A 24,432-nucleotide genomic window follows, 5' to 3' on the forward strand; every position below is an offset into this window, starting at 1 on the left:
GCAAGAACAAAGCGAGTTGGGCATAAGTCTAAAACTGCAGTGTCCAAATGTAGGTACTTATCCATGTGCATATGAAAGATCAGAATAGCATGAGCTTTAATATTAATCTACTGTGTGTGGGGGTGGAGGAGGAATCTGTATAACTCATTCCTAACTGTAGTAAATTGCTTTGTGTAAGAGCATGTATGCTCTCAGTATGCCCAAATTGCAATGTTTCTGGAAAAAAATAATTGCATAAAAGGAGACCTCTTCAGAGAGACGGTGAAATAGCTGTGTGACTGGTAAATCAAGATTATGAGACATGGTGCAAAAAGTAGAACTGATGAACTTGTGTGAATAAAACTTTATTCCTTGCTGATTAGGCTTCTCTTTTGACTTATCACCACTGGCCAAGAAAAATGGGCACTATGTGGTTACCACTACTGAATACTTGTTCTATATAAACATCTGTGGCAGTGTGCCGGAAGAGTTGTGTCACACAAAATCGGGAGCGTGCCAAGTAACGCAGAGGTGAGCAGCTAGTTCTGGTGTCTATAATAGAAAGTCTTCTGTTGCATGATATGTTTTCTGTGTAGCACCAAGTAACTTGTGCATAAAATAATTAGTCCCACCTGTAGTAGATCCAGGCAATTTGTATGTAAAATAATTATGTGGTAACACAGTAATTAGGCTATCAGTTGTTTCAAGCAAAGTGTGCCTTTGGGTGATCCAGTTTGCAGCTAGGTTTCGGGGTTGGAAGGGAGTGTACATTGCTACCCCTTATGTTAGCCGTAGGTGCTTAAGCTGTGGATTAACTTCTGCAGCTATATCAAGCCAACTCACAGCTCAGATTCAAGGTCAGCTGAATTTCCCAGAGAATTTATTGGCCTAGAGAAGCATGGCTGCCCAGGCTAGCTTGAGTCCTGAGGAAGAGTAGCTGTCTTGTGCAAAGGTAGAAGAATCCGTCCTAGATCTTCAATACAGTTTGGGTGTTAACCGTGTTTCCGTTACTAGAAACAGTAGTGCAGGCACAATCTCACTATGTAGTGCTACTTTCTTTAGTTGGTAGGTGATCCAGCAATGCTGTTTTGTTTGAGATATTATCTGTACAACATATGAGGTTTCCAGGTCAGCCTGTTGCTTGAGGTGTGGCACAATGCAAACATGGGCAATTGTTAATTCAGTTGGCTCTGAGTTACTTCTCTAGCGACGGAGAGGTCACTGCAAACATTAAAAATCTTCCTGAGGAGAAGGTGGTCAGGCTAGGTGTGACAGAACCAGCATTAAGTCAGAGTAAAGAACCCCTCCTAGACTAAAGCTGGATATATGTAGAGCTAATAGCATGTGAAGACAGATTTCTTCTGTGAGAAGACTTACCATTGTGCAGGGCTGGAGCTTCACTGTCCTCCCATTATCTGTGTGAAACTAGTTTGAACTCAGCAATGGTATGTCTGCAGTTTGAATTCTGCTCTGGAGAATGGGAACGTATTTCTGTCACTGCTCTAGAGAATGGAGGGTTGCAGTTTTGAATATCTAAGCAAGGGAACATTTTGTTTCCTTTATAGTCATTTTTCAAAGGACACCTGTTAGTGTCTTAAGTTTTCTTGTGGTAGCGCTCTATCCTGTAGTCTCTTTTGTCTAGGTAACCTTACTTAATCCTTTTGTCTTATTACAATGTTTTCTGTATAACTACTTATGTGTCTACTAGCTTGTAAGACTTCTGAAAAGAATTAAATTTGATTTCTGTTCAGTCTCAAAGCCCACTCCTTCTTTTCTAGTAAGGATCAGTCTTGGAGTTTGGGACTGCCTAGTTCCAAACTGTCATATTATGATGGGCTGATTCAGTTGACCTACAAAAATGGTACAGCATATAATGATGAGAAGAAAACACAGCGAACTACTCTTATAACTTTCCTGTGTGACCATGAGGCTGGAATAGGTCAACCTGAATATCAAGTAAGTAGTTCCAGGTAAAGGAGAGGCTCTCTATCCCTAAATCTTGATGATTAATGCTAGGTCAGTGCAGCAGAGATTCATGGATGGAAAGAGCAGTCTGCACTATAAATACTAGTTAAAAGAAACACTTCTACTTGTCATGATGTGGCTGCTTTTTGTTGCAGCCATAAAGTTTGTCTTGCTCACTGAGCAGTAAGCTGTTGACCTGGATCCAGGTTCTCACTTCACTATTGTCTAGCCTCTGGGTCACAAAACTGCCATTGCTTTTGATCGTCTATTTCTGGCTGAAAAAAGCAATGCCCTCTGGCTGAGAAGGTGCAAGCAGTAGCTTTCTCGTGTAACATGGCAGTCAGCACTTACGTTGCTCTGGTCCCGTTTTTTGGAGGACTTTTTGATCACACAGCAGGGAAGTATCTCTTAGTGGTAAGACAGAGCTACACAAAGCGGTCTGAGAAAGTGTACCCCAAAACCAAGGGGAAATAACTTAATACAAAGAGTAGTCTTGGTTCCTAAAGTAGTCTTTACAAGCTGTACTGATCTATGGTGCTGTTTCTTAGGTAGAAGATAACTATACCTACAACTTTAGGTGGTACACTGAATATGCCTGTCCTGAAATACCACTGGAATGTGTTGTGACTGATCCCAACACCATGGACCAATATGATTTGTCAAGGTACGAAAGCAGGACGTAGCTTATGTGTGGATTTGGGTCTTCTAGCCATGCTCTGACTGACTGGAGTGGCTAGCTGGTCGCACTAGATCAGGTTGGTCTCTTGCACAGACAACACTAGAAACTTCATCTGTTGTAACCATCTTAACTGCAAGTATCCTGAAATTAAAAGAATGTTTCTCTGGCATGCTGACTTGTCTTGTAAGATATAAGCTGACTTTTTTGGGTCAGTTTTCTTAATAAGAACTCATTACTTTAAATGCACTCTTCCTTTATTTCCTAGTGCTGCAATTAAAAAGAGCACTCCTTAAAAATGAGAGGAAAAGTTATCTTTTTGAAAAGATTTATGGTTGCTCTGTTTTGAGACTTAACAAAGAAAGATAGAGAGAATGTATGAAATGTATTCTTAGTATAGAATTTTCTCCTTCTCAGCTTAGCAAAATCTGAAAGGAGAGGTGAAAATTGGTATGCTATGGATAACTCAAAACCAAGTGAACGCAAGAAGTACTACATAAACGTCTGTCGACCTCTGATTGCTGTGCCAGGGTGTGATCGGCGAGCATCAGTCTGTCAGATGGAATATCAACGTGATCATGTGAGTAGCCTTTGCATCCCAGCTCAACGTTGGTTAGCTGACTGGATGAGATTAAGGGTATGTAAGATAGTTACATGAATTGTGTTTCCGTGGTGCAAAATACGATGAAAGCCTCACTGTTGGCATAATCACTGCAGAATGACAGATTGCCCTAGTAACTGTCCTCCTCTTTAAAAACTGAAACTTTACTTTTTACAAGCGCTCAAACGTGCTATCTTGCATATGTGCTTCTGCTTTATGTTGTGAAAGCAGACAAGCTGCATCTTTTTCAGTCCCTCCCACCCTGTTTTTCGTTAGAGCTTTTTTCTCTTGCATCCTGCTAGATTTTGGAACTGAATCATATATTGGTAAGGAATGTATAATTAAGCTATTTCTCTCAGTTATCTGAAGACATCCATAAAACCGCAAGACTGAAATTGAAGTAGGATTTGGGTTATGTTCCTCCAGTTACTACAGCAAGGAGTCTTCTAGTGTCTTGAATGTTACCTGCAATCTGCTAGTGAAACAGCAACATATGGAACTTTTCATAAGAAACTTTGAGACTTCCAACCAAATATTTAGTCCTGTTTCCTGTTAAACTGTTATATCTGACAACTGCAGTAGCACTTAACAAACTGGTTACTTAATCATGAAAAGCAGTACTGCAGACACCTATTTTGGCCTTCTGCTTGTGTTTGCGTAAGCTGAGAAGGCTGCAGACTCCAAGAGTGCTGCTACTACTACTTTTGGAACATGCTGTTCTTGGATGTTCTGTCTTGCTTCAGGCCTGGATTAGACTGAACTGTGGAAGAAAAGTGTTCAAAGATTCCTTGCCACCTGATTTTGAGCTCTGCTCTGCTTGGAGGAGTAGATTAGGCAGAAGTTTGCCGGGGGGGAGGGCAGTGTGGCCATGGGCTTCTATTTTCATGTTTCCCTGCAGTATAACAAGTTGTCATGGGGCTGTGTGCTAACAGGCTTGACGCTTTGCCCAAGGCCTGGGTTCAGCCCTACTCAAGACTGCAGGGCAAGTTTTACTGAAGGATCACCAACCTATGTCTTAATTCTTTCTATAAAATGGGGAGAATATCTTTCCTCCATGGTGTTGAAGAGAACATCAGAGTGACTGAAAGTGTGCAACACCATCATGGCACTTGAGCTAAATATTAGTTCCTGTCTGGGTTTGCATTAGTCCTCATTCTCCAAGGCTACTTATTTTACACACGGAGACACATCAGTAGAATTTCATTATTTCATTGCTGAAGACACAGGAGTGAAAAGGAGCGTTGTGGGTCACTTAAATACAGAGTTCTAAATAAAGCTGAAGACTTTAGTGTGGACAGAACTCTTTTGAAGGTGTATTCTTGTGTTGCTGTCAGTAAAAGTAGTTCCTTAAAAATAGGAAATGCCTGTTATCCTCCAGAAGTGAGAATTTATTTATACCTACAGGGTAGCTGCTACTGCTGTTTTTGTGCTGGTTTAGAGCTATTTCTGCTAATGCTTTTCAGGCTTCGCTAAGCATGTTGGATCCATAAGGTCAACTCTAGGAACGCCTGGAGGCCTTCCATGTACTGTGTTTTAACAGCTGTATAAATTATATAGTACTTACTGCACATGAGGCTTAAAGGCTTTACCAACTTGCCACTTCTCAACTGTATAGCTGTGAGATGAGGCTGTTCTGAGACACTACAGGCACGTTGCTGTAAAACCAAACTATTAATGGAGCTTGTCTATTAAACATGTGAAAAGCACAGATTGGGTGAGAAATGCAGGGAGGCCTCTTGACCTCTCACTTACTTTCCCAACTCTTAACGTTCTATAAGCAATGTTGTTGTGGCAGGTAGTTTCTTCTGTTTTGGCTCTATCCACAACTCTACTTGCACGTGAGTTTAAGAATTGATAACATACTTCTCCTTCTTTCTAGGATTCTTCCTCTGAAGTCACCTCTATTAGTAATCTTGGTGTTGCCAGCAAAGAGCTAGTAGTTGAAAGACCCAGTCACGTTTCTCTAACCTACACAAATGGCTCTGTATGCATCAATGCTGATGGAGAGAAAGCTTCTTATACCACCACCATCCACTTCACCTGTTCCAGGGGCACCCTTGTAAGGACAAACTTTCAGTTTTTGCTTTATTATAGTAGGCTTTCTGTCATATAACATAAAGTTACATGAAGGTGTTTGAGTAGGTTGTTTAACAGAGGAGACTTCCTGAGGACTTGACGTGGACATGAAAAAGCAAAGCTGACTTAGATACCAACGAAAGGCGTTTGAGACTCTTTCATCTTAAATTTAATTTAGCGTCTGCAAAAACTAGTTAAAAACAGCTTTAGTGGACAATGATATTTCAGGATGGTCTAATTAGCACGAGAAATGCATGAGACATTTTAACTTAAGGCTGCAGAACTATACACGCATACATTGCGGACCCCCTTAGGAGGAAGAACACTGTAAAGTGAATCTGCAGGCTTAGATTCTGCATCTCTGTGGCTTGCTGATTCTAGGTGAGTTCTTACTTTTGTAAAGCTTTAGCTGATTCAACCTCACATACTGAAGTTCACATTGAGGGGGACTATTGGACTGAAGCTTGCCTAGACTACTTTTTGCTGGTTTATGGAGTTGCAAACATTCCTCTCAGTTGCTTACCTTCCTCCTGAGAGGTATGGTGAAGATCTGTGATTTGCAGCAATTACTGTCTTGCAGCATTGCTTTTACCTGAAAAATGCTGAAAGGTGTATATAACTAATACTCCTGCTAAATCAGCTAAAATGCTATTTTCACTTGCTTGACTTTTTTTCCCTTCACCTCTTCCTGCAGTGGACTACATATTAGGCCCTGAAACTCTCCAAAGCTTAGACTGAATCAGGATGTAGTTATGAATGTCTAAACTCAGTATGTTATTTGCTAGAACTTAATGACATGCTAAGTGTTTAGCTAGACAAAGTGTTCAGTTTATGACCTGCAAAAGAGGGGTGAGGGGAGCAAAATGGTTATTGTGCATCTAAATCACTCTTTTTTTTTTTTTTTTGTAATTAACTCCTTTTTAGAAGAAAGGGGCAGCTCCTTATAAAGGAGAATCTCAAACATGAGAACACGTTCATTATTTGTCTTGATTCTAGTTTATTCTCTGCAATCTGTTTCCAGAGTAGCAGCCCACGATTTATAGCTATACAGGAATGTGTGGCCACCTTCTTATGGGAAACTGAAGCTGCTTGTCCAATCAAGAAAACCAAAGATGATTCTCAGGTGAGAAAAGGGGAGACAACTGTATTCATAGTTCTCTACATGCTGTTTTCTCTAGCACTCCTCCTTGCAGCATTTAAATGACTCTTGGGGAAGACAGACTACAGTGAAGTCTGAAGTTAATCATGATACTGTTTTGTGATGCCTTCATGCCTTCTTCATGAAGTGTTCATGAAGCACGTAACCTCTGACTAGAGTGTTTCTCAAATGTTCTCTCAAGAGAAAACAATTTACTTACCGTGGCACTGAATATTTCATTCCCTTATAAGGCTGCTAGTAAAATTGAATGTGTAGGTAAGGATTTGTATTGTTCTTCTCCATGTAAAGGTCTACCGAATGAGGCTTACTTGTTTTTACACAGAGGTACTCAGTTTCTTCTACTTTACAGATCTCAAAATCACATTAGTGTGAAAATAGTCCTCAACTGAAATTTCCTGGCTCTTTGCTAACCTGGCAAGTGGAGCCTATTAAATTGCTCTTTGGTATTATGGCATGTTGCTGATGCTGATAGAAACAACGCAAAAGGATTGAATAAGTTGTTGCTGTTGCTGGAGCTATATTCTGGTTGCCCTAATCAAGTTGCTGCTTGGCATGCAGGATAGCTATGTGTATACGTCACTACTTTGGCTCTTTGAACAAGTTAGAGGTAGTAGAACTTAAACAACAAGAGATGGGGAGGGGGAAAAAATACCATCTTAATTTTTTTTTCTTTTTTGCAGTCCTGTTCTGTGCGAGATCCAAACAGTGGCTTTTTGTTCAATCTGCAGCCATTAGCTACAGAAAAAGGTTATATGGCTAGCGGCATTGGGAAGAAGTTCATGGTAAGGATTCTAATTGTACAGAGAGGTTCTTATAGATGCTGTTGATGCATTTTTCCAGTCTTAGCTGATGAAATGGAGCTTTGATTCAATTACTTTAGGAAGTTTGAGTAAGCAGAAAGTTCTGTGCTTGGGAAGAATTGAAGGTATCTCTTTTTCTTTCCCCCCCCGCCCCCGCCAAAGGTCTTCAAAACCTCTACCTTTTGGCTCTTAGGAAAGATAAGGTAGCCGCACTCTACCTCCTCCTCTAGGCTATGAATGGCTTTCCAGTTATGGACTCTGTTGCATCATACCAGTTTATCTGCTGATGCTAAATGAAATGTAAGACTAGAAAAGGATTAATCTATCCTTATCAGTGTTTCTAATCTGAGCTGCATGTCTGATTACGGCTAGGCTGTCCACAGATACTACAAGGAGGCTTTTAGTCTAAAAATAAACTTATTAAACTATACCCTGTATTCAGAGTAGGGAGAACTTGTGGCCCCTGTAAGTGGAAGGTTGGGAATATTGTTCTTGTATAGCTGGCTGTCTTGCAGTCTGGAAGGGAGGGATGTTTCACGTTATTTGAAGTAGTTCTTGATGAGTGAGTTATCAATGCAGAAATGGCTAGGCAGATGATCTTTTTAACATAATACTATTTACACCCTTTTTTTCCCCCCAAAACTTTTAGCTAAACATCTGTGGGCCCATGACAGATTGTGGTAAAATCAATGGAAAACCAGCTGCTGGATGTGAAGCAGAAAACCTGACATCAGTGAGGATTGTGGAATTGGACAAAACCCTGTATCTATCTGCTGACGGGTTTCTAACCCTTACCTACAGAGGTCCTCTTAACGTGCAATCAGGTGAGCTCAGGAAGTGTGCGCTGTAGTTTCACACTGACACTGTGCTAGCTTTCTGTAAATAGTCTTCGTTCATCCCGTTGAACCTCATGTGATAAAGCTTACTTAAGCTAGTTTGTGTAAGAACTTCAGGAAGAAATTAAGTCTTCAGAGAATGGAAACTGCTCAATTTCTCTAATACGTGTGTATTTCAAAACTTTTGGAAGCAGACCAAATACAACACACAATACTTTTCATCTACTTGGTAAGAAAGAATCCTCCCTGCATTGGAGAAATAGATAGCTGGATTGGGAAAACAAGCAGAGTGAACTGTCTTTTTTCCGAGTGAAGTCATTACTTTAAGATTCAGTTTCATGAGTTACTCTCTAAACGTATCTCACTGAAAAATGACCTTTCAAATGTAGAATAGCTTATACTCTTGCACTGAACTTCTTGAACAGGTTGCTCTACTATCTCGTGTACCCTTGAATTTAAGTCTATTTTGCAAAAAGATTGAAAACATACATATAGCTCTTGGATTCTTATGCTGTTCAATTGGACTGAAACTGAGCCTTCCTACGAAGGCATAGGGATGCTTAACAAAGAAAAGTTTTGGGAAAAGTGGTTTTCAGGTTCGGGAGCATCTAGCGCTCCTGAATGTTGGTCTTCTGTACAGGTTGCTTTAAAGTTTCTCGCTCTTTGCCTAGCGTGATATTTTAGCGCCAAGTATACAACGTAAAACAAGTGATGGAGCTGTCATGCATCTTGCTTTGAGAGTCTCTAAAGCTTTGACTACTCTAGGATACATCAGTGACAAATATAAGCTTACATATACTGCTTGGATAGTATTTTTTTTTTTTTAACAGGTATTCTGGGTCTTAATATATATTGGATCAAAGTACTTCAGTGGATGTAATTACGCCCCTGAAACGTGTCAAGGCATTCTGGTCTCTCATAGAAAAGCCTCAGTTGAGGCAGCTAGCCATTTTAGCACGAGTCTCTAAAGAAGGCTTCTGTTCTTACAGTATAAAAAAGACAGTTAAACAGTAAGGTAGAGTTTTCCTTGAGGCAGTTTATGACAAAAAGTATTACAAAACTTCAAAGTTAACACTTAAACTGCAATGCAAATATCCCTGAATGAACCAGTACTAGATAAGCGTTTGTCTTACAGGGTCATCAGACATGTTCAGAGTGACTTTCATTTGTAATGATTCATATCCTGGAGAGCTTAAATTTGTGCGTGAAGAGATAAACAGTGCACTGAATGTTCATGATACTTTCTTCGAGTTTCACACAGCTCTGGCCTGTGCTCCTGCTCCTGTAGATTGCCAGGTTACAGGTAAGTACTTAGAATTCAGGTGCGTTCCAGGTAACAAATTTTGAAGGGATTAACTGAACAGTACAGGCTTTTATGGATGGAGGAGTTTGAAATGGAAATCTAGAATGTCTCTCCTGAAGACGCTTAGACTTTATAGAAATTGTGGAGAGGGAAATGAGGTAATACTTGTTCTAGAGCAGATGTAACCTATGAAAATAGTTAAAAAGCTAATGTTGAGCATATAGATGTACGCAAGAGGGCTAATACCTACTTTGAAAAACTGTAATCCTTATTATGACTAGGTGCTGCTTCAGTCCAACCCTAAACAAAAAGGTGTTAAATTGGTGTTTGGCCTCTGCAAAAATGTGCCTGTAAACTGTGGAGTAGTTACTTGTGGTAGCTACATAAATTACGTATTATGAAGGGAATGCTGTCCTCTGTTTTGTTTTGTGACATTTTTCATAGAAACAGTACCTTCTATGGATGTCTAATGCTATTCTGAAAAATAGACTTTGAAGGAATGTTTATTCCTCAATGAAACTTATGTCGTCTTAAACTCAGTACTGCTGCAATTATCTAATGGTAATGTTTTGATTTACTGTATGTGCCGCTTATCTTTCAGATGCTGCTGGCAATGAGTATGACTTGAGTGACTTGAGCAGAGAGAACGAGCCATGGGTTGCTATAGACACTTCAAAGGACGCAAGAAAGCGAACGTTCTTTTTGAATGTTTGCAAGCCTTTACCCTATGTGCCTGGATGCCCTGGTAAGCCCAAGTGGGAAGCATATCTTAACTTGGGGCTTCTGATGCAATGCCTTCTAGGTAGAATGGCAGAACCTTGATTGTTTTAATGGGATTTCTTGACTCTTGCCTGCTTAGCTGCTGAACTTGACATATCTTATGCAAGCCTATGCAAGGGCAAAACAAGGCACTACAAATTCTCATATGGAGAGTGGTCCTAATGCTAATCAGGGCTCTTGCGTATTGAGAATGTGGGAAGGCATTTGGTGAAAGTGCACTGAAGGCCAGTATTTACAAGTATCCTGACCCCTTCTTGGGAGAAGGGAGGGAAAGGGAGTTAAGAGAGGCGAATTAAATGTTGTTGAGGCTCCCTAGCTTATAATGAAGCCTGAATGAAACTTATGATGTATCTTCTGTTTTAATGTTCAAATATCTCCTGAAACTACTTCATTAAATTATCTTATGATAAAGTTAACCCGAAGTTGTCAAAGCTTTGAACTGAAAAGTCTTTCTTGTTACTGTAGGTGGTGCCATAGGATCTTGTGTGAAATATGCTGATAAAAGCAAGAACCTTGGTGTCATTCAGATAAACCCTCAAGCTGCTACTGATGGGTCATTAAGCATCATTTACTTGAATGGAGATGCATGCAGAGATAAGCAACGTTATTCTACGCGTATAATCTTCCAATGTGATCAAACAATGGTAATTTTCTGAGCCAGTAGCTATTGATAAGGATTTAAGAGCGTGGACTTACTATACCAAAGTAGACATAGTCTCCCTTGGAAGGCTTTTTCCTTGTCTTACAGTGCTTTCCTGAGTGCTTCAAACAACACTGACTTCATACTGTGGAATTGTATTATCCACCAAAAGTAGCTCTCTGCTCAAAATGAGTACTGAAATTTGATGATAGAGATTTTAAATTGCAAGTTTCAAAAGGGATGAGTCTTTTTAAACATACATGCAAGGTAATTGCTATTAAGCTTTCTTTATGTGGCTTTTCTGTAGGGATCCCCGGTGTTCGAGCAAGAGGATGACTGTGAGTTTGTATTTGTTTGGAGAACCTTGGCAGCTTGTCCTGTTCACAAAGCAGAAGGTAAGCATGGTTTGACTTTAAAGTATCAAGCAACTCTGCACAAGAAATACTTGCTGAAACTAGGCTTTCCTGCCCTGCAAATCTTTCTGAAAAGACGCTGACTTGTGAAGGGAAGGCTTTTCTGAGGCTTAGTCAAGTAAAGCTGCACATCAGACTTTAGAAGTGCACTTAGGACGACAGGCAAATGGACTTCCCTGTCTGTGGAAAGAAGGTGAAAGCAGTAATGCTATCTCCTTTGACCAAATAGCAGTGCTACTTTTGGAAACCACAGGAACATGGTAGTGGCTGGTAAATCTCAACAAGCATCGGGTTTTATGAAAATGAGGTTGATCCTATGCCTGTTGGTCATTCCCTGTCCTGTGGTGAAGACAGGAAGCTGTAGTGTGAACTTGACCCTTATTAGATTAGAGGAGAGGTCAGAGGGGAAGAGTATCAGTTAGAGTTTATAGTTGACCCTAGGATATGCAAGAGGGAATCGTTTGGCTCTTAGATGGGAGGTTGAATGTACAGGTGTCTTCTCAGCCCTTACATGCTTTGTTTTGCAACTCTTAGATACTACCTTACTATAAAATATCTGGACTTCCTATGAAGTATCTATGTCACAACAGTCCTATATATAGCTGGAACTGTCAATGATCTCATGTGGCATAGGAGAAATGCTCACAAGCTACCGCTCTGGAGTGCGCGTTTACTGTGCAGGGCGTTGGACAGAGCTGTGGTTTTGGAGGGAGCAAAACTGAAGTCCTGCCTCTCACTTGTTACTGACTTGTTGGGTAGTTGAGCAAAGCATAGTAAGCATGTGAAACAGCCTGGTGGTTTTATACAAGTTTCAAAATACTGAACCAAGGGTCACTTTAAAACTGAGGGCAAGATCAGTAACAAGTTACTGCTGCGCATCAGTCAATTAGACCCTTGAAACTAGAATTTCCCAAAAGCTTTTCTATGCACACCTTTTGCCCTTAAAGTGTTGCTAACAATTCATATGATCAATTATTTGTTAACTCGGCAGACTTTATAACAGTTAAAGGAGGATGCAAAACTGGTATCTAGGACAAATTTTGCTTCTGCCTTGTGACCTCACTGTTCTTTCCAGATAATTAAGCAAGTACTGGACTTAGTGTCTGGTTCTATCCTTAACTTTCAGCCACGGTGAGGGAAGAACCTGTGAGGCAAGTTGGAGAATGTTTTTAAACTGCAATGTAATTTTTTTTACCTCTTGCTTTAGTGTCAATTATAAAAGAAATGCTCCGTTTGTAGCCTAAATAGTGTCATTGATCTAGATCTTAGTGACTTGCCCAAACAAACTGCTTAGCTGGACTGAAATAGTTCTCTAGTGTCATGCTTCTAAAGTGCTAACTAATCTTTTTTGTGGTCTTAGTCATCCCAGGAAGCCTTAATTTTTCTAACCATGTACAGCATGGCTTGTAGATACTAAATTTTATTTTAAATCCTTAACTTCTCTTTAAAGGAGATAACTGCCAGGTAAAAGATCCAAGGTATGGTCATGTTTATAACCTGAAGCCGCTTTCCAATAAGGACATAAAAGTGAGTACAGATGAATATGACTACTACTTCAGAGTTTGTGGAGAGATAACAGAACTTTGCAAACCAGATGTTCATGCTGTGTCATCGTGCCAAGTAAAGAAGATGGACGTTACTGTCAGAAAAGTAGCAGGTACAGCACTTGAATTTGGGAAGGGACTTGAAGAGTGGGAAGATAGGCAGGAACGCCTCATATATCATACAGTAGCTTCAGTTACGCCCTTGTTCATCTTGCACATCTCATGAGATAAAGCACCCCACCACTTTTACTTCACGTGCAGGTAAAACCTTATGTGTATAGTTAGCTGTACACTTAAAAACCTCACTCAAACCCTACTGTAGTGGAATAGTTCTCTCTAAGTAACTACTTAACAGACTTTAAAGGAAGATTGAAGTCTTTCTATCAGCACTTACATCCACTTTATTGTGCATGTTATTGCTGTTCTTGTAACCCTACTGCCAGATGCTTTAGTGTAGTTATGTCCTGGATTAGCTGTTTACTTGTCTTTTTTTTTTTTTTTGCTTTTAGGCTTGTTAACAGAGAAACTGACTTTCAAAAATGGCTTAATAATGATAAATTATACCAGTGGAGAAAAATGTCACAAGATATATGAGCGCTCAACAGCCATATTATTCTACTGTGACAAGACCACGTCGGAGGTTAGTGTCACTGCACACTTTCTATGCATGCTATCTTCCGGGGTCACCCTTTCTTTAATGTGTGGGAGGATGAGGTGAAGAACATGAAGTAGCTTTCTCCAAGGGCTACCTGATCACTTATAGATTAGGCTGTAGATGGAAAGTTCCTGTGAGATGATAAAAGCGTTGCCAAATGGTATTTTGAATTTCCTATTTATGGAAGGTGCCTTCCTCATGCCCCAGTAAAGCCATGGTGTGCTATTCCTTTAAGGGTTGACTATGATTAGCAAAGCTCTCTGAGATGTTGGGAAAGGATATTCATGCAGAAATAAGAATAGTTCTCTTTTTTTTAAAAAACAAACAAACAAACCACTACAAGGTAGGAGGATGAATTTGCAGGAAAGCAGATATTACATGACCAGAACAAAATAAACTAATTAGTTGTCGCTTTTAATAGCTCTCTTTTGTTCTTATGCTTTCCTTCCTGTTCTTAGTGATGCCTAGGGTTACTTTTGCTCTTCCCCTTCCTGACTTCATGGAGGAGATAGTAGCTTCTAATGGTTGCTCTGTTACCTGAAGTGTGCATGTGACTAAACCCAGGTTTAGAAGAAGCCGGGCTTTCAGTTGGTCAGAGACCTAGTATGTCTCTAGGAATATGCAAATACAAGTTCCTGGATCTTTTTGGGATGGGACTGAGACCTCTTAGTAGCTTCCATATGTTTAAGTAAGAGGAATTAAGTTTCTTCTTGATTTTTTTTTTTTTTTTCAGCCAGTGTTTTTGAAGGAAACTCCAGACTGCACATACATGTTTGAATGGCATACTCAATATGCCTGCCCACCTGTCAAGTCTACTGAATGTTCCTACAAGTAAGTTATGTTTCTATTATTGGGGCTATGTGGTGACAGAAATGAATATAGTCTTACTGTAGTTCAGTGCAAAGCTGCCACTTTGGTTATTGTTTCGACATAACCAATTACCAATTAACCTAGTACTCGATGCTAATATATTTTAAGTATCTCTTATAGTGCAAGTCTAATATTTCACTGAAGAAAAATAATCCCTAGAAGATGCTCAGACAGTATCAAAGTGAACTGGGGTTGGGGTTATTGGTGGTTGAACTTTGAATATGTTGGTTACGAGTGTCTAGCTACTGTTTAACTAATTCAAACTGTCTGCCTGGAACTTTCATCAAACAAGATGATGCCATGAAAGAGGTTATCTGCTATTGTCAAGATCAAGTATTAGTTCATTAAGGTTTAAATAGGCAGGGTCAAATGCAGCTGATAACTAGCTGGGAGAGTGTGGCATGATGATAAATTTCTACCCTAATGTAAAATAATCCACTATAACTGTGCATTTGTGTTTAGCATGCACTGAAAGACTGTATGCTTCAATGAAAATTTGGAATTCCTCTTGCATTGGCTGTGGGCTGTGTGCAAATGGACAGTTACTGTGGGCTGACTGATGCAGTGATTTATCTCTCTACTGCATTTCAGGTTTATGGGAAGCAGTGAGGATGGTGTAGGCTTCTTATCCAGCATGGTACTTTGCTTGTACAGTTATTACATTTAACTTTATTGTAAGTTATATTGTTTAAGCTACTAGATTTAAGAGACTTTTAAATGCCTTTTCATTTAAATTCTTTACTGTCCACCTTACAGGGACAATGAAGGAAACTTCTATGATCTTTCATCTCTGACACGGCATACAGAGAACTGGGAGGCTATTGCTCTATCTGCTTCGACACAAAAATACTACATTAATGTCTGCAAGTCCTTAGTGCCATATGGTGCTGCACGTAAGAGCAAAATAAAAATATGTTCAAGCTGTGGCTAGAAGAGCTGAATGGTAGAACAGTACTGCTGCTTGTTTTTCAAAGTAAAGGATTACAAAGCAAACTGTGTGGAGACAGTTATCTGGGTACCAAGGAAAGGCTAGAATGTCTCCTATGACACCTTCAGTGCTCTAGCTCTTCTCTCCTAGTTCCAAGTCTGCTGTAGTTCCTAGAGATAAAATCATTTTTTGGAGCAAGATATCTTGAGAATTTTCTCCATGACATCTTCTGAGACTGACCCCGTGTTTTGTGCAGTGGAAGACTGAGCATCCTAGTGATAGCGGCTACCACTTTGTGCATGACCTCGAGTGAAGTGAGGTGGTGGCTGCTGCTACTGGTGTTTTTGAAAAAAGCACTGTGGGTGTGGTTTAGAGGGCTGTTGGAAGACAGATCAGTCATTACATACCTGAAAGTATGGTAGTGGAGTTTTATTCCAGGCAAGAAAGCCTTATCGTCTAAGTTACGGTTTATTTGTCCATCTGTATAGGTTCCTGTCCTTCTGATGCTGCTGCCTCTGTTACGGATGGTGCAAAATGTACAAGCCTTGGAGAAGTGGCTGATGGTCCCCGGTGGGAAAATGGCATTTCTATTCTGAAATATGTTAATGGGGAGCAATGCCCAGATAAAATTCGCAAGAAAACAACAATATTGCGCCTCAAATGTGATGAAAACAAAATTGTAAGTGGGGCCCTGGTGGCAGGGTTTTGCCTTTTCATAAGTTGTATACACTACTGTGTATTTGGGGAGAATGGTGGACAGTTCATATGCATTCCCAAACCTAGTCTCCTGTAAGTGGATGGGAGGGAGGCTTATGAGCAGAGCATGGGGTAGAGGACCTGAACTCTAGCTGCTGAGCAGTTTTTTAAGAGATCATTTGGATAAAATATGTGATAGCAGAGTATACATCTGTAACTGCTTCAAATTTTCTGTCTATTTGAAAAAGGAGTGTATTGCAGGTTAGGAAGTGTTTAGAGCAATAAATAACGCTATTGGCTGTGTAGTTTTTAACTCTTGTCAAGGCACACAGATATGAAGCCGTTAAGTAATGCTTGGCAAGGTGTCTTACCCTCACCTGTTGGGTCTTCTGTTGCCCAAGTAGACTGCCTCTAGCTCTCCTCTTAACAATTTCATTGTTCCTGATAGTGATTCTGTGCTGTCTGGTATATGTGAAATAGCCTCAGTTAAATACTGTAGAATTGGGTTAATTCACTGAAGCAAGTTGGGATATTAAGTCCTAGGACCGGCATTTGAATTGAACTGAACTAAAGGCTCAAGGGATAACCATGTGGTATGAAATCTCACAATATCACTTCGTAGAGATGTAGCTCTCCATTGATTCATATTTAGGAATCAAAGCCGGAACTTATAACGGCCATTGAAGATTGTGAATATACCTTCTTGTGGTTCACGGCTGCTGCATGTCCCCTTAAAAGCAACGTGCAAAACGACTGCCGGGTAACCAATCCTGCAACAGGTAAGGAGAGGACACGAAAATTTTACGTGCAGAGGAGGCTGCTGGGAGCAGCACCTAGTGCATTTGTCATCTTGAGGAGCTTTATTAGAGACGGGCAGTGTGGCACACCTCCTCTGGATGGTGACTAACAAGCTGAGGGGTGGAAATAGCTTGTAAGGTACTACTGTGATGCCCTTTGGGAAATAAATGGTCCTGAAACTAGACTTCAGCTGTCCTGAAACTAGTTTTACCTCTAATAGAAGGCCAAGCAGTTGAGAAATCTCAACTTTTTGAGAAATCAGCAGTTGAAAAAAGTTACCAGGCAAGAGAGAGTGGTTAACCTTCCTACTAAATGAAATTATTGAAAGCTTTTAACACAGATGTGTTGCATTTTTCCCTGATCTGCTTGCAGGCCATCTCTTTGATTTGACATCACTAAAGCGAGAATATGGCTACACAATCTATGATTCGCACAACAGAAAAATTGAGTTAAATATCTGTGCTGAACCTAGAAGTTCATGTGCTAATGGAGCTGGTAAGCATCTCACCCTCTCCGGTACTGTAATCCCAGGCTATAAGAGTACCTGAGGAACTACTTATGCTCAAGTCTGCAGTAAAATATAAGAGACAGGTTTTACTGAAAACATGGAAAGACTGAAGAAAACAGTTGTGTGGCTGAATCAACTAAGAAAAAAATCTAAAACTGTTCTAAGTAATGGAGCAACTTATTCATATCAAATTTCCTTCCTAACCTTTAAGTGGGCTTGCTTCCTGTCCACTTTCTGTGGTCTGAATGGGGGTGGGTATTCATATGGATGATGAAGGCAGCGCTATAGACACGTCTTGGCTGCTACTAAAAGGGGGAGTAGGATGTAAGCTTCTAGCTGAAGCAGGCTGAGGGCACAAACATTGATTCTTGGTGGTCTATTGCTATAATGCATCTGCGTTCACACTTCAAACCGCCTGCCAACTCTTCTAGCTTTCTATTCTGTTTTGGACACTTCTGAAATTTCACTGGAAGCTCACTTGTACTTTAAATTTCAAGCTGGTCGTGGCAGGTTGGATGGTCCTTCTCTCAAATGAGTGAGACAATTAAGCACTTAAAAATGGTTAAATAAGAATATCACATGAATTTACAAGATTAGTTTTTTGCACATTTACAAGAAAATATTGGATTGATTTGGTTTGTAGAGGCAACTTAATTATATAAAATCTTGGTGGAGATTTAGCATTAATCCCCTAGTTTTCAGAGAAATGGTAACAGAAAGCGGTGCTTTGTGGTTGCCTAAGCGTGTATGGTTTGCAGTGTGTGTAGCATACATTGCTGTGGTTAACAGAGTGCCAAAGACAGTATTTGAACTGTTTTAGTGCAATTCAGCTCAGTTTAATAGTTATGCCAGACAGTGTGAACTAGCCTTTCCTAGGAAAATAAAGGGAGACTAAACCATAACTTCCTTATTTTCCTCCTAACTACCCCCCCACCCCAAAAGGAAGGAAACAAACTCATACAATTCACCCAGGTTACTTTAATTTGTGCTATGTATAAAGGAATGTTGTAGAAAAGTTTAGTCACCTGCCATAGCAGTAGTTGCAATTGTATTGCTGTGCTAAGTTAGAGGAGAAAAGGCAAAAAGTACTCCATTTGGAAAAAGCTTGGTTTTTGTCCTTCAGACATCCTGTTTCATACAACAATCATGTTGTAAGGTAGTTGTATAGTATAATTTTGAAGGGTGGTTGCATAAGAATTGATCTGTTTTGTCTTTTTATTTGTTTACACTTCAGGTGTCTGCATCACTGGTGGTTCAAAACCAATTAATGCTGGAAAACTAAGTAAAATTTTAACTTATGAAGACCAGGTGTTAAAGCTTGTTTATGAAGATGGAGATCCTTGCCCTGCAGACCCTGAACTGAAGCATAAAAGCTATTTTAGCTTTATTTGCAAGTCTGATGCAGGAGATAATAGCTGGCCTGTTTTTCTGTCTCTTGATGAGCAGACATGCACTAACTACTTCTCTTGGCACACCTCCTTGGCTTGTGAGGAAGAGGTAAGAATTACCTCTAGAAGACATTTTTCTGTGGGACTAAGTTTCCAGTGGCTTAGGCATAGAGGAATGTATATTTTGAAATCATTGAGGGACAGGACTCTTTCTGTAGCGGAGGAACCAAATTCATACAGAAGTTCTTTTTTTTTTTTCCTCCTTCCTTCCTTCCTTTAATGGGACTTCTGTAGTAGGGATGATCAATATCGGTCAAATTTCTGGTAAACATGGTGAGCAGGTTAAGTTAAAACATTAACTCTTTAGATTAACCTTCCTGTGACTCTACCTAGCTGCCGTACAGCTCAAATGGAAGCCATAGGCTGTTTTTTAGGAATTCATGGTTAAGATTCTTCAGTACAACAGGCCACACAGGACTTTAGGTTGAGCTGAGGCTGGAAATCTGTGCCCAAGTCTACTTTGTTTCTAAGCAAGTATCTAGAGGCTAGACAAGTATGATTATGTTTGCTCAGTGCAGTACCTGATCTGGTCAACCTTGATAGCATGAATTTAGGATCAGCCTCTGCCCTATAGTGCATGCTGCCCTATATATCCCTACTCAGTAAACTCTAGACCAACTGGTGTTCCAGACAATACTTTGAGCTGGTCTTATTTTAGCTAGTTAGGCTGTTACCCATAGTGGGTATACAGAGTAAAAGCCAGTAAAGGGTAGGAGTGTAAGGTTAAACAGCTTAAGCTGTGTTCCCTGAGCTATAAGTTGAGTTCAGGTCAGATCTTAATAGCACCTGAACAGTACCTTTTGTGAATCAGTCTAATCTCGCTTTGAATCCAATCATGCTTTGGGCTTCTTTAAGTGAAATGGTCACGTGAAGAAAGCTTTATCTACTTTTATCAAAAATCTTCTTGCTGCTCTGAATACTTCTACTGTGACAGTCATTCTCTGAGTGTTTTTTTTTCTTTTCCCTAGGCGCAGTCTTAGTATTATAGCTTTCATTTCCCATCAGAAAAGCATCTCTCCAGCTTTCCTTTCCCTGACAGAAACTGTCATATGTTTCATCCTTCAATCTCTTGTAAGATTTCTGCTGCATACTACTGGAGGGGAGACCACAGCCATATGCACCACACTGCCTATGAATCCATACTGCATAAAATCATTGTGTTCTCCAGCCTCCTAACTCTGTTCAGTGATTGTTTATGCCTTTCTGACCGTTTTGTCAGTATATCTGCAGTGACTGCAGATGTTTTGTGAGTGGTAATGGCTAGACAGCGATGATCACTTGTCCTGAAATGAATAGTTTTGCTGCAGTTTCTCCTTACCTAACACTTGAGAATAAAATCTCTAGTATGCCGTCAGTAAGCTTTATACACTTTGAGAATGTGTTCAAAATAGCTTCTGAGGAAATGCAGTGCTCAAGCCATCAACTTACAGTGCAGTAACTTTACACTGTTATAACCAAGCTTGTTTATTGGAGATGTTTTCATGATGTAGGGGGAATGGGAAGCAACTGTATGCTGGAGGCTGCCTGCTAAAGCTTTTACTCTTGATGTTGTTCTGATATGGACTCATTCCATAAGCATGTTTAAGAGCTGAACTCTTTCATGTGCAACTTGTAGGCACTTAGTATCTGTAGCTAAACAAAAACCATAACAATTGCTACTTTGAATCAAACATGAGACTTAAGTGCAATTACACTTCTCTCTCTGTGAAGGAGAACACGTTTGTCTCTGTAAAGTGGATAGCGATAAAACATACCTTTTCATAGGTGAAGTGCTCAGTGTTGAATGGGAGTTCTGTTGTTGACCTGTCTCCTCTGATCCATCGCACTGGATATTATGAGGCATTTGTGGATGACACTGCAATGGATGCTTCTCCAGACTTCTACATCAATATTTGCGAGCCTCTCAATCCTATCAAAGATGTCAATTGCCCACCTGGAGCAGCTGTTTGCATGGTTCCTGTTAATGGACCCCCAATAGTAAGTATTATGCCTGGAAACATTGGAACACACGTTTCTCTGCTAGTTTAAAACAGTGTTCCTGCCTGGACGCCTGATTTGAATGGAGGCTTGACAATGGAAGAAATAAATGGAGTGCTAAATTAAAGTTTCCTCTGCAAAATTCTTTCATCACTTTTCCTTAGTAAGAAGTATTTGCACATCCTGAACCCCAGTGATTTTTGGGAGGTGGAAGATTCCATGCTATTACAAACTTGTTTTCAGTGCCTAGCCTACAATGACAAGTATGAGGAAACCACTATAGAAAACTTTCACTTAGTGCTGCCTGCCAAGTATTGAGCCTGAGAAACAGAATGCCTTTTAGTTTGCCATTCTGAGGTGCAGGAATAATATCCTTGCTTCCACGACAGCTTGTCTGAACTATGAAGGAGGATGTATCCTAGCATGCTCTGAGATGCATGTATTACTTTCATGAAAGGACTTCACAACTGCATGAATAACAAACCTATGACGAGGGTATTGGCCAGCTTGTCTGGGTTGTTACATTGAGAGATGCTGGAGGCTGTTACCTTTTGAAGTCTTGTTTGCAGACTTTAGAAGATGCACGTAAAAAGCTGATCTAGTTCTCAATAAACTTCCCCATTGATCTGCAGAACTTCCTCCATTAGTACCACATTATTTTGAACTGGTAGGTACCTATTGTGGCTTGATAATTAAAAAATACCACCCGTAAGATGCAGAATTTCCCTGGCTTGTGTCAAGCTCAATCAAAGGGTGTTCTGAGCTGTCCAACTTCTATTTTGATAGGATTGAAATGTAATAACTGTTCTCTGGATACATAGGATGCAGTTTTCAAAAATGCATAGTATTCGTGCTCCTGTGTAAACTTGAGCAGATGAATATCTGAACTGATCTGAATCTCTTGGTTAATTTGAAATCTAATACTTCATCTGTTTTTAATGCCTATTTTTGGTTGTATAGGATATTGGTCATGTTACTGAACCTCCTAAGATAAACAAGGCAGTGAATGAAGTTTACATCGCTTACAACAGCACTACTCCTTGCCAGATAAACAGCAAGTTGAACTATACTTCTCTCATTGTATTTCATTGCAGCCAAGGAACTAGTCTGGTAAGATACCTATGAAAACTTATGTTGATACTGAAGCACAATGGAAAATGGGTAGTAACTAGTGAGAATGATAGCTTTGCTTATAACTAAATCAAGGATTTTTCTAGCATATGAAACAAGATTGTTAATCCATTCTTATAATTGAGCAAGGAATACGCTTGGTATTTATAGGCTTAACTAAGCAAAATTTCACGGAGTATGTGATCTTTAGGTTTGGGAGCAGCAGAGTATGATAGTTTCAGGGATCAGATTCCATTGAAGGGATGTACTGGTTACTTACTGTTGACATTAAACGTAATGCTATCTTGTACTCTGCCTTGATCCAAAAGCTTGACCTTTTACTGTAAGCTAGCACAATACCTTTATACAGTTACATGAGTTTTTATTTATGAAATATTTGCCCTATATTGTAGCCTTTCCATAATTACATAGCTTTTAAAATTTACTTTTAAATACTTAGCTCTGGAAAAAAAAAAAAGAAAGAAAAAAAAAAGAAAAAAAACCCTGACACCTGAACACTATGACTGTATAAACCTGACACGTCCTGCATTTCTTTGAATGCTTTGCTTAACAAAAGCAGTAGTGGAAGCACTTTATGATGATTGACAAACTAGAGCTTGTTGGAGAGGCTCAGTAGAACCATTGTCCGTTGACATGAGAAACGAGCTGAAATCTGGGCAGCTCTGAATATAGCACAGGCTGCACCTATATTTTTATTTTAAATACGATGACAAAGGAAACAACGTTCTGTCCTGACCTGAACTTGGTAAACTCTTTAAAATGTTCCCTACCATGGACCAGCACAACACGGACCAACATTTTTGTTCCTACTTTCAACTAAGCTAAACATCAAAATCTTAACCCTAATTAATAAGTATTTACCTCCTTCACTTTGAATGTTTTCTGAAGCTAGGTAGAAAGTACTTTACCTAGCTATTTTCTTAGTACTGGTTGTAATACTGAGTCAACAAATTAGCCTGCCATTAGTGAAATCTAACCTCAGTTATTACTGAGGTTAACTTTTTTATTTCTAAAAAATAAAACACCCACACAACAAAACCTAATGTCTCTTGCTATGGTATTTGGTAACAGGGCAAGCCAAAGATGATAAGGAAACTTGACTGCAGTTTTGTGTTCGAGTGGGAAACTCCAGTTGTGTGTCCTGATCAAGTGAAAACCTCAGGTTGCTCTGTGACTGATGAGCAGTTACACTATGCTTTTAACTTGACCGGCCTTTCTGGAAGATCATATAAGGTAATGCATTCTGCTGTGATCTTATTGCTCATCACTATGAAAGTTTTGATACTGAAGCAGAGGATTTGACATCTTAATTTCTCTAGGGTGTGAAAGGAGACTGAAGAACATGCTGCAACTTTAGTCAGTGTTCATATTTGCTTGCCCTCCAGCAGAGGAAAAAGGCATTAGTATACTGATTTTTTTATTATTATTATTATTTTAATTTTTGAGAGGCAAATACATAAATCTCCTGATGGGAAGGGAGGGTAGAACTCTTCACATGAGGCACAGTCTTGACTTGGACTTGAACATGGAAAAGTTTTACTGTATGTCCTTGGCCGTGTGGGTATACTTAGCCTGCAACTTTGCCATATTAACGAAGGCCAGCCTTGCAAAACTAGTTCTGATTTCTCTACCTGCATTTTGACGATATTGTATGAGACTTGGCTCGTGAAGCACTCAGATAATACTTTGTAAATATTGACTGCAGGTTGAGAGAGACTGCCTTGTTCATGATGATTCTTGGTGTCTGCACAGGTGCTTTCTGGATCCAGCCGTTACCATATAGGGGTGTGCGGCAAGGCAGCAGACGTGCCCCAGGGGAAATGCAAAGATGGGGCTGTATGTCTGGTCTCGGAAAATGGTGTGTCATCCTTTGGAAATGTAAAAGAAATGAAAATGGACTATAGCCACCAGGATGAAACGATCATCTTGCAGTATGCAGGTGGTGATCGGTGCCCTCCAGGTGAGACCTAGCAGATCTGCTCTTTACTGTAAAGACTTGTCAGCCGCCTTAACTTACCGTTGAATCTGAATTTCTTGACAATAGAAGGGAAACAATGTGGGTTTTGCGTGCCTAAATAAAAACATGTAGTCCTGCTAAAACAAATGCATTGTATTAATCTGCAGCCTCAACAATATCTGCTAAAAGAATGCAGCTTTTTTATAGGGATGATTGTAGCTAACGGGATACTACATCTTAATTTCTATGTTTCAGTGTTTCTGGTCTCTGCCTTAGGACTGTTAAATAGTATAGAAGTGCGGGCCTCCATTGTGGTCCTGGCTCTGGATATGCCTGCTCTTCCACTGCATGTTACTAAGTAGATGTACCCTTCTTTCTCAGTGACTGAAAAGGGGGAGCTTTGTGTGTTCCCCTTCAAGTACAAAGGGAAGAGCTATGAGGAATGTATTACAGAAGAAAAGAATAGACCGTGGTGTGCTACAACTGAAAACTACCAGGGAGATGGAAAGTGGGGATTTTGTGGCAATGGTAAGAACTTCCTATATTTAATATAATTTGAGTTAACACTGAGTTAGCCATTATGTGACTGGGGCAGAAGACCGCTGGTGTAATGTAATGGGAGGAAAGGATGGGGTGGGCAAGGCAAGAGAAAGTATAGGGAAAAACTTGACTTTATTCAAGGGGGTGAGCAA

General features: G+C 39.9%; 1 protein-coding gene across 1 annotated transcript in view; it reads left to right on the forward strand.

Moving 5' to 3' along the window:
* Positions 1–24,432, forward strand: part of IGF2R (insulin like growth factor 2 receptor) — a 60,519-nt gene that overhangs the window by 25,297 nt on the left and 10,790 nt on the right. Inside the window, exons 15-39 of the mRNA XM_068938890.1 lie at positions 363–510; positions 1,758–1,935; positions 2,493–2,608; positions 3,038–3,200; positions 5,101–5,280; positions 6,319–6,420; positions 7,137–7,238; positions 7,906–8,080; positions 9,228–9,395; positions 9,997–10,140; positions 10,641–10,819; positions 11,123–11,210; positions 12,679–12,885; positions 13,282–13,412; positions 14,161–14,258; positions 15,054–15,190; positions 15,714–15,904; positions 16,574–16,700; positions 17,092–17,214; positions 18,462–18,724; positions 20,440–20,652; positions 21,613–21,762; positions 22,855–23,016; positions 23,536–23,743; positions 24,122–24,268. Of these exons, the coding sequence (XP_068794991.1) occupies positions 363–510; positions 1,758–1,935; positions 2,493–2,608; positions 3,038–3,200; positions 5,101–5,280; positions 6,319–6,420; positions 7,137–7,238; positions 7,906–8,080; positions 9,228–9,395; positions 9,997–10,140; positions 10,641–10,819; positions 11,123–11,210; positions 12,679–12,885; positions 13,282–13,412; positions 14,161–14,258; positions 15,054–15,190; positions 15,714–15,904; positions 16,574–16,700; positions 17,092–17,214; positions 18,462–18,724; positions 20,440–20,652; positions 21,613–21,762; positions 22,855–23,016; positions 23,536–23,743; positions 24,122–24,268 (3,900 nt within the window). The remainder of the gene's footprint in view (positions 1–362; positions 511–1,757; positions 1,936–2,492; positions 2,609–3,037; positions 3,201–5,100; positions 5,281–6,318; positions 6,421–7,136; positions 7,239–7,905; positions 8,081–9,227; positions 9,396–9,996; positions 10,141–10,640; positions 10,820–11,122; positions 11,211–12,678; positions 12,886–13,281; positions 13,413–14,160; positions 14,259–15,053; positions 15,191–15,713; positions 15,905–16,573; positions 16,701–17,091; positions 17,215–18,461; positions 18,725–20,439; positions 20,653–21,612; positions 21,763–22,854; positions 23,017–23,535; positions 23,744–24,121; positions 24,269–24,432) is intronic.

The sequence above is a fragment of the Struthio camelus genome, chromosome 3 (genome assembly GCF_040807025.1).
Source record: "Struthio camelus isolate bStrCam1 chromosome 3, bStrCam1.hap1, whole genome shotgun sequence".
In the NCBI taxonomy this organism is placed as follows: domain Eukaryota; kingdom Metazoa; phylum Chordata; class Aves; order Struthioniformes; family Struthionidae; genus Struthio; species Struthio camelus.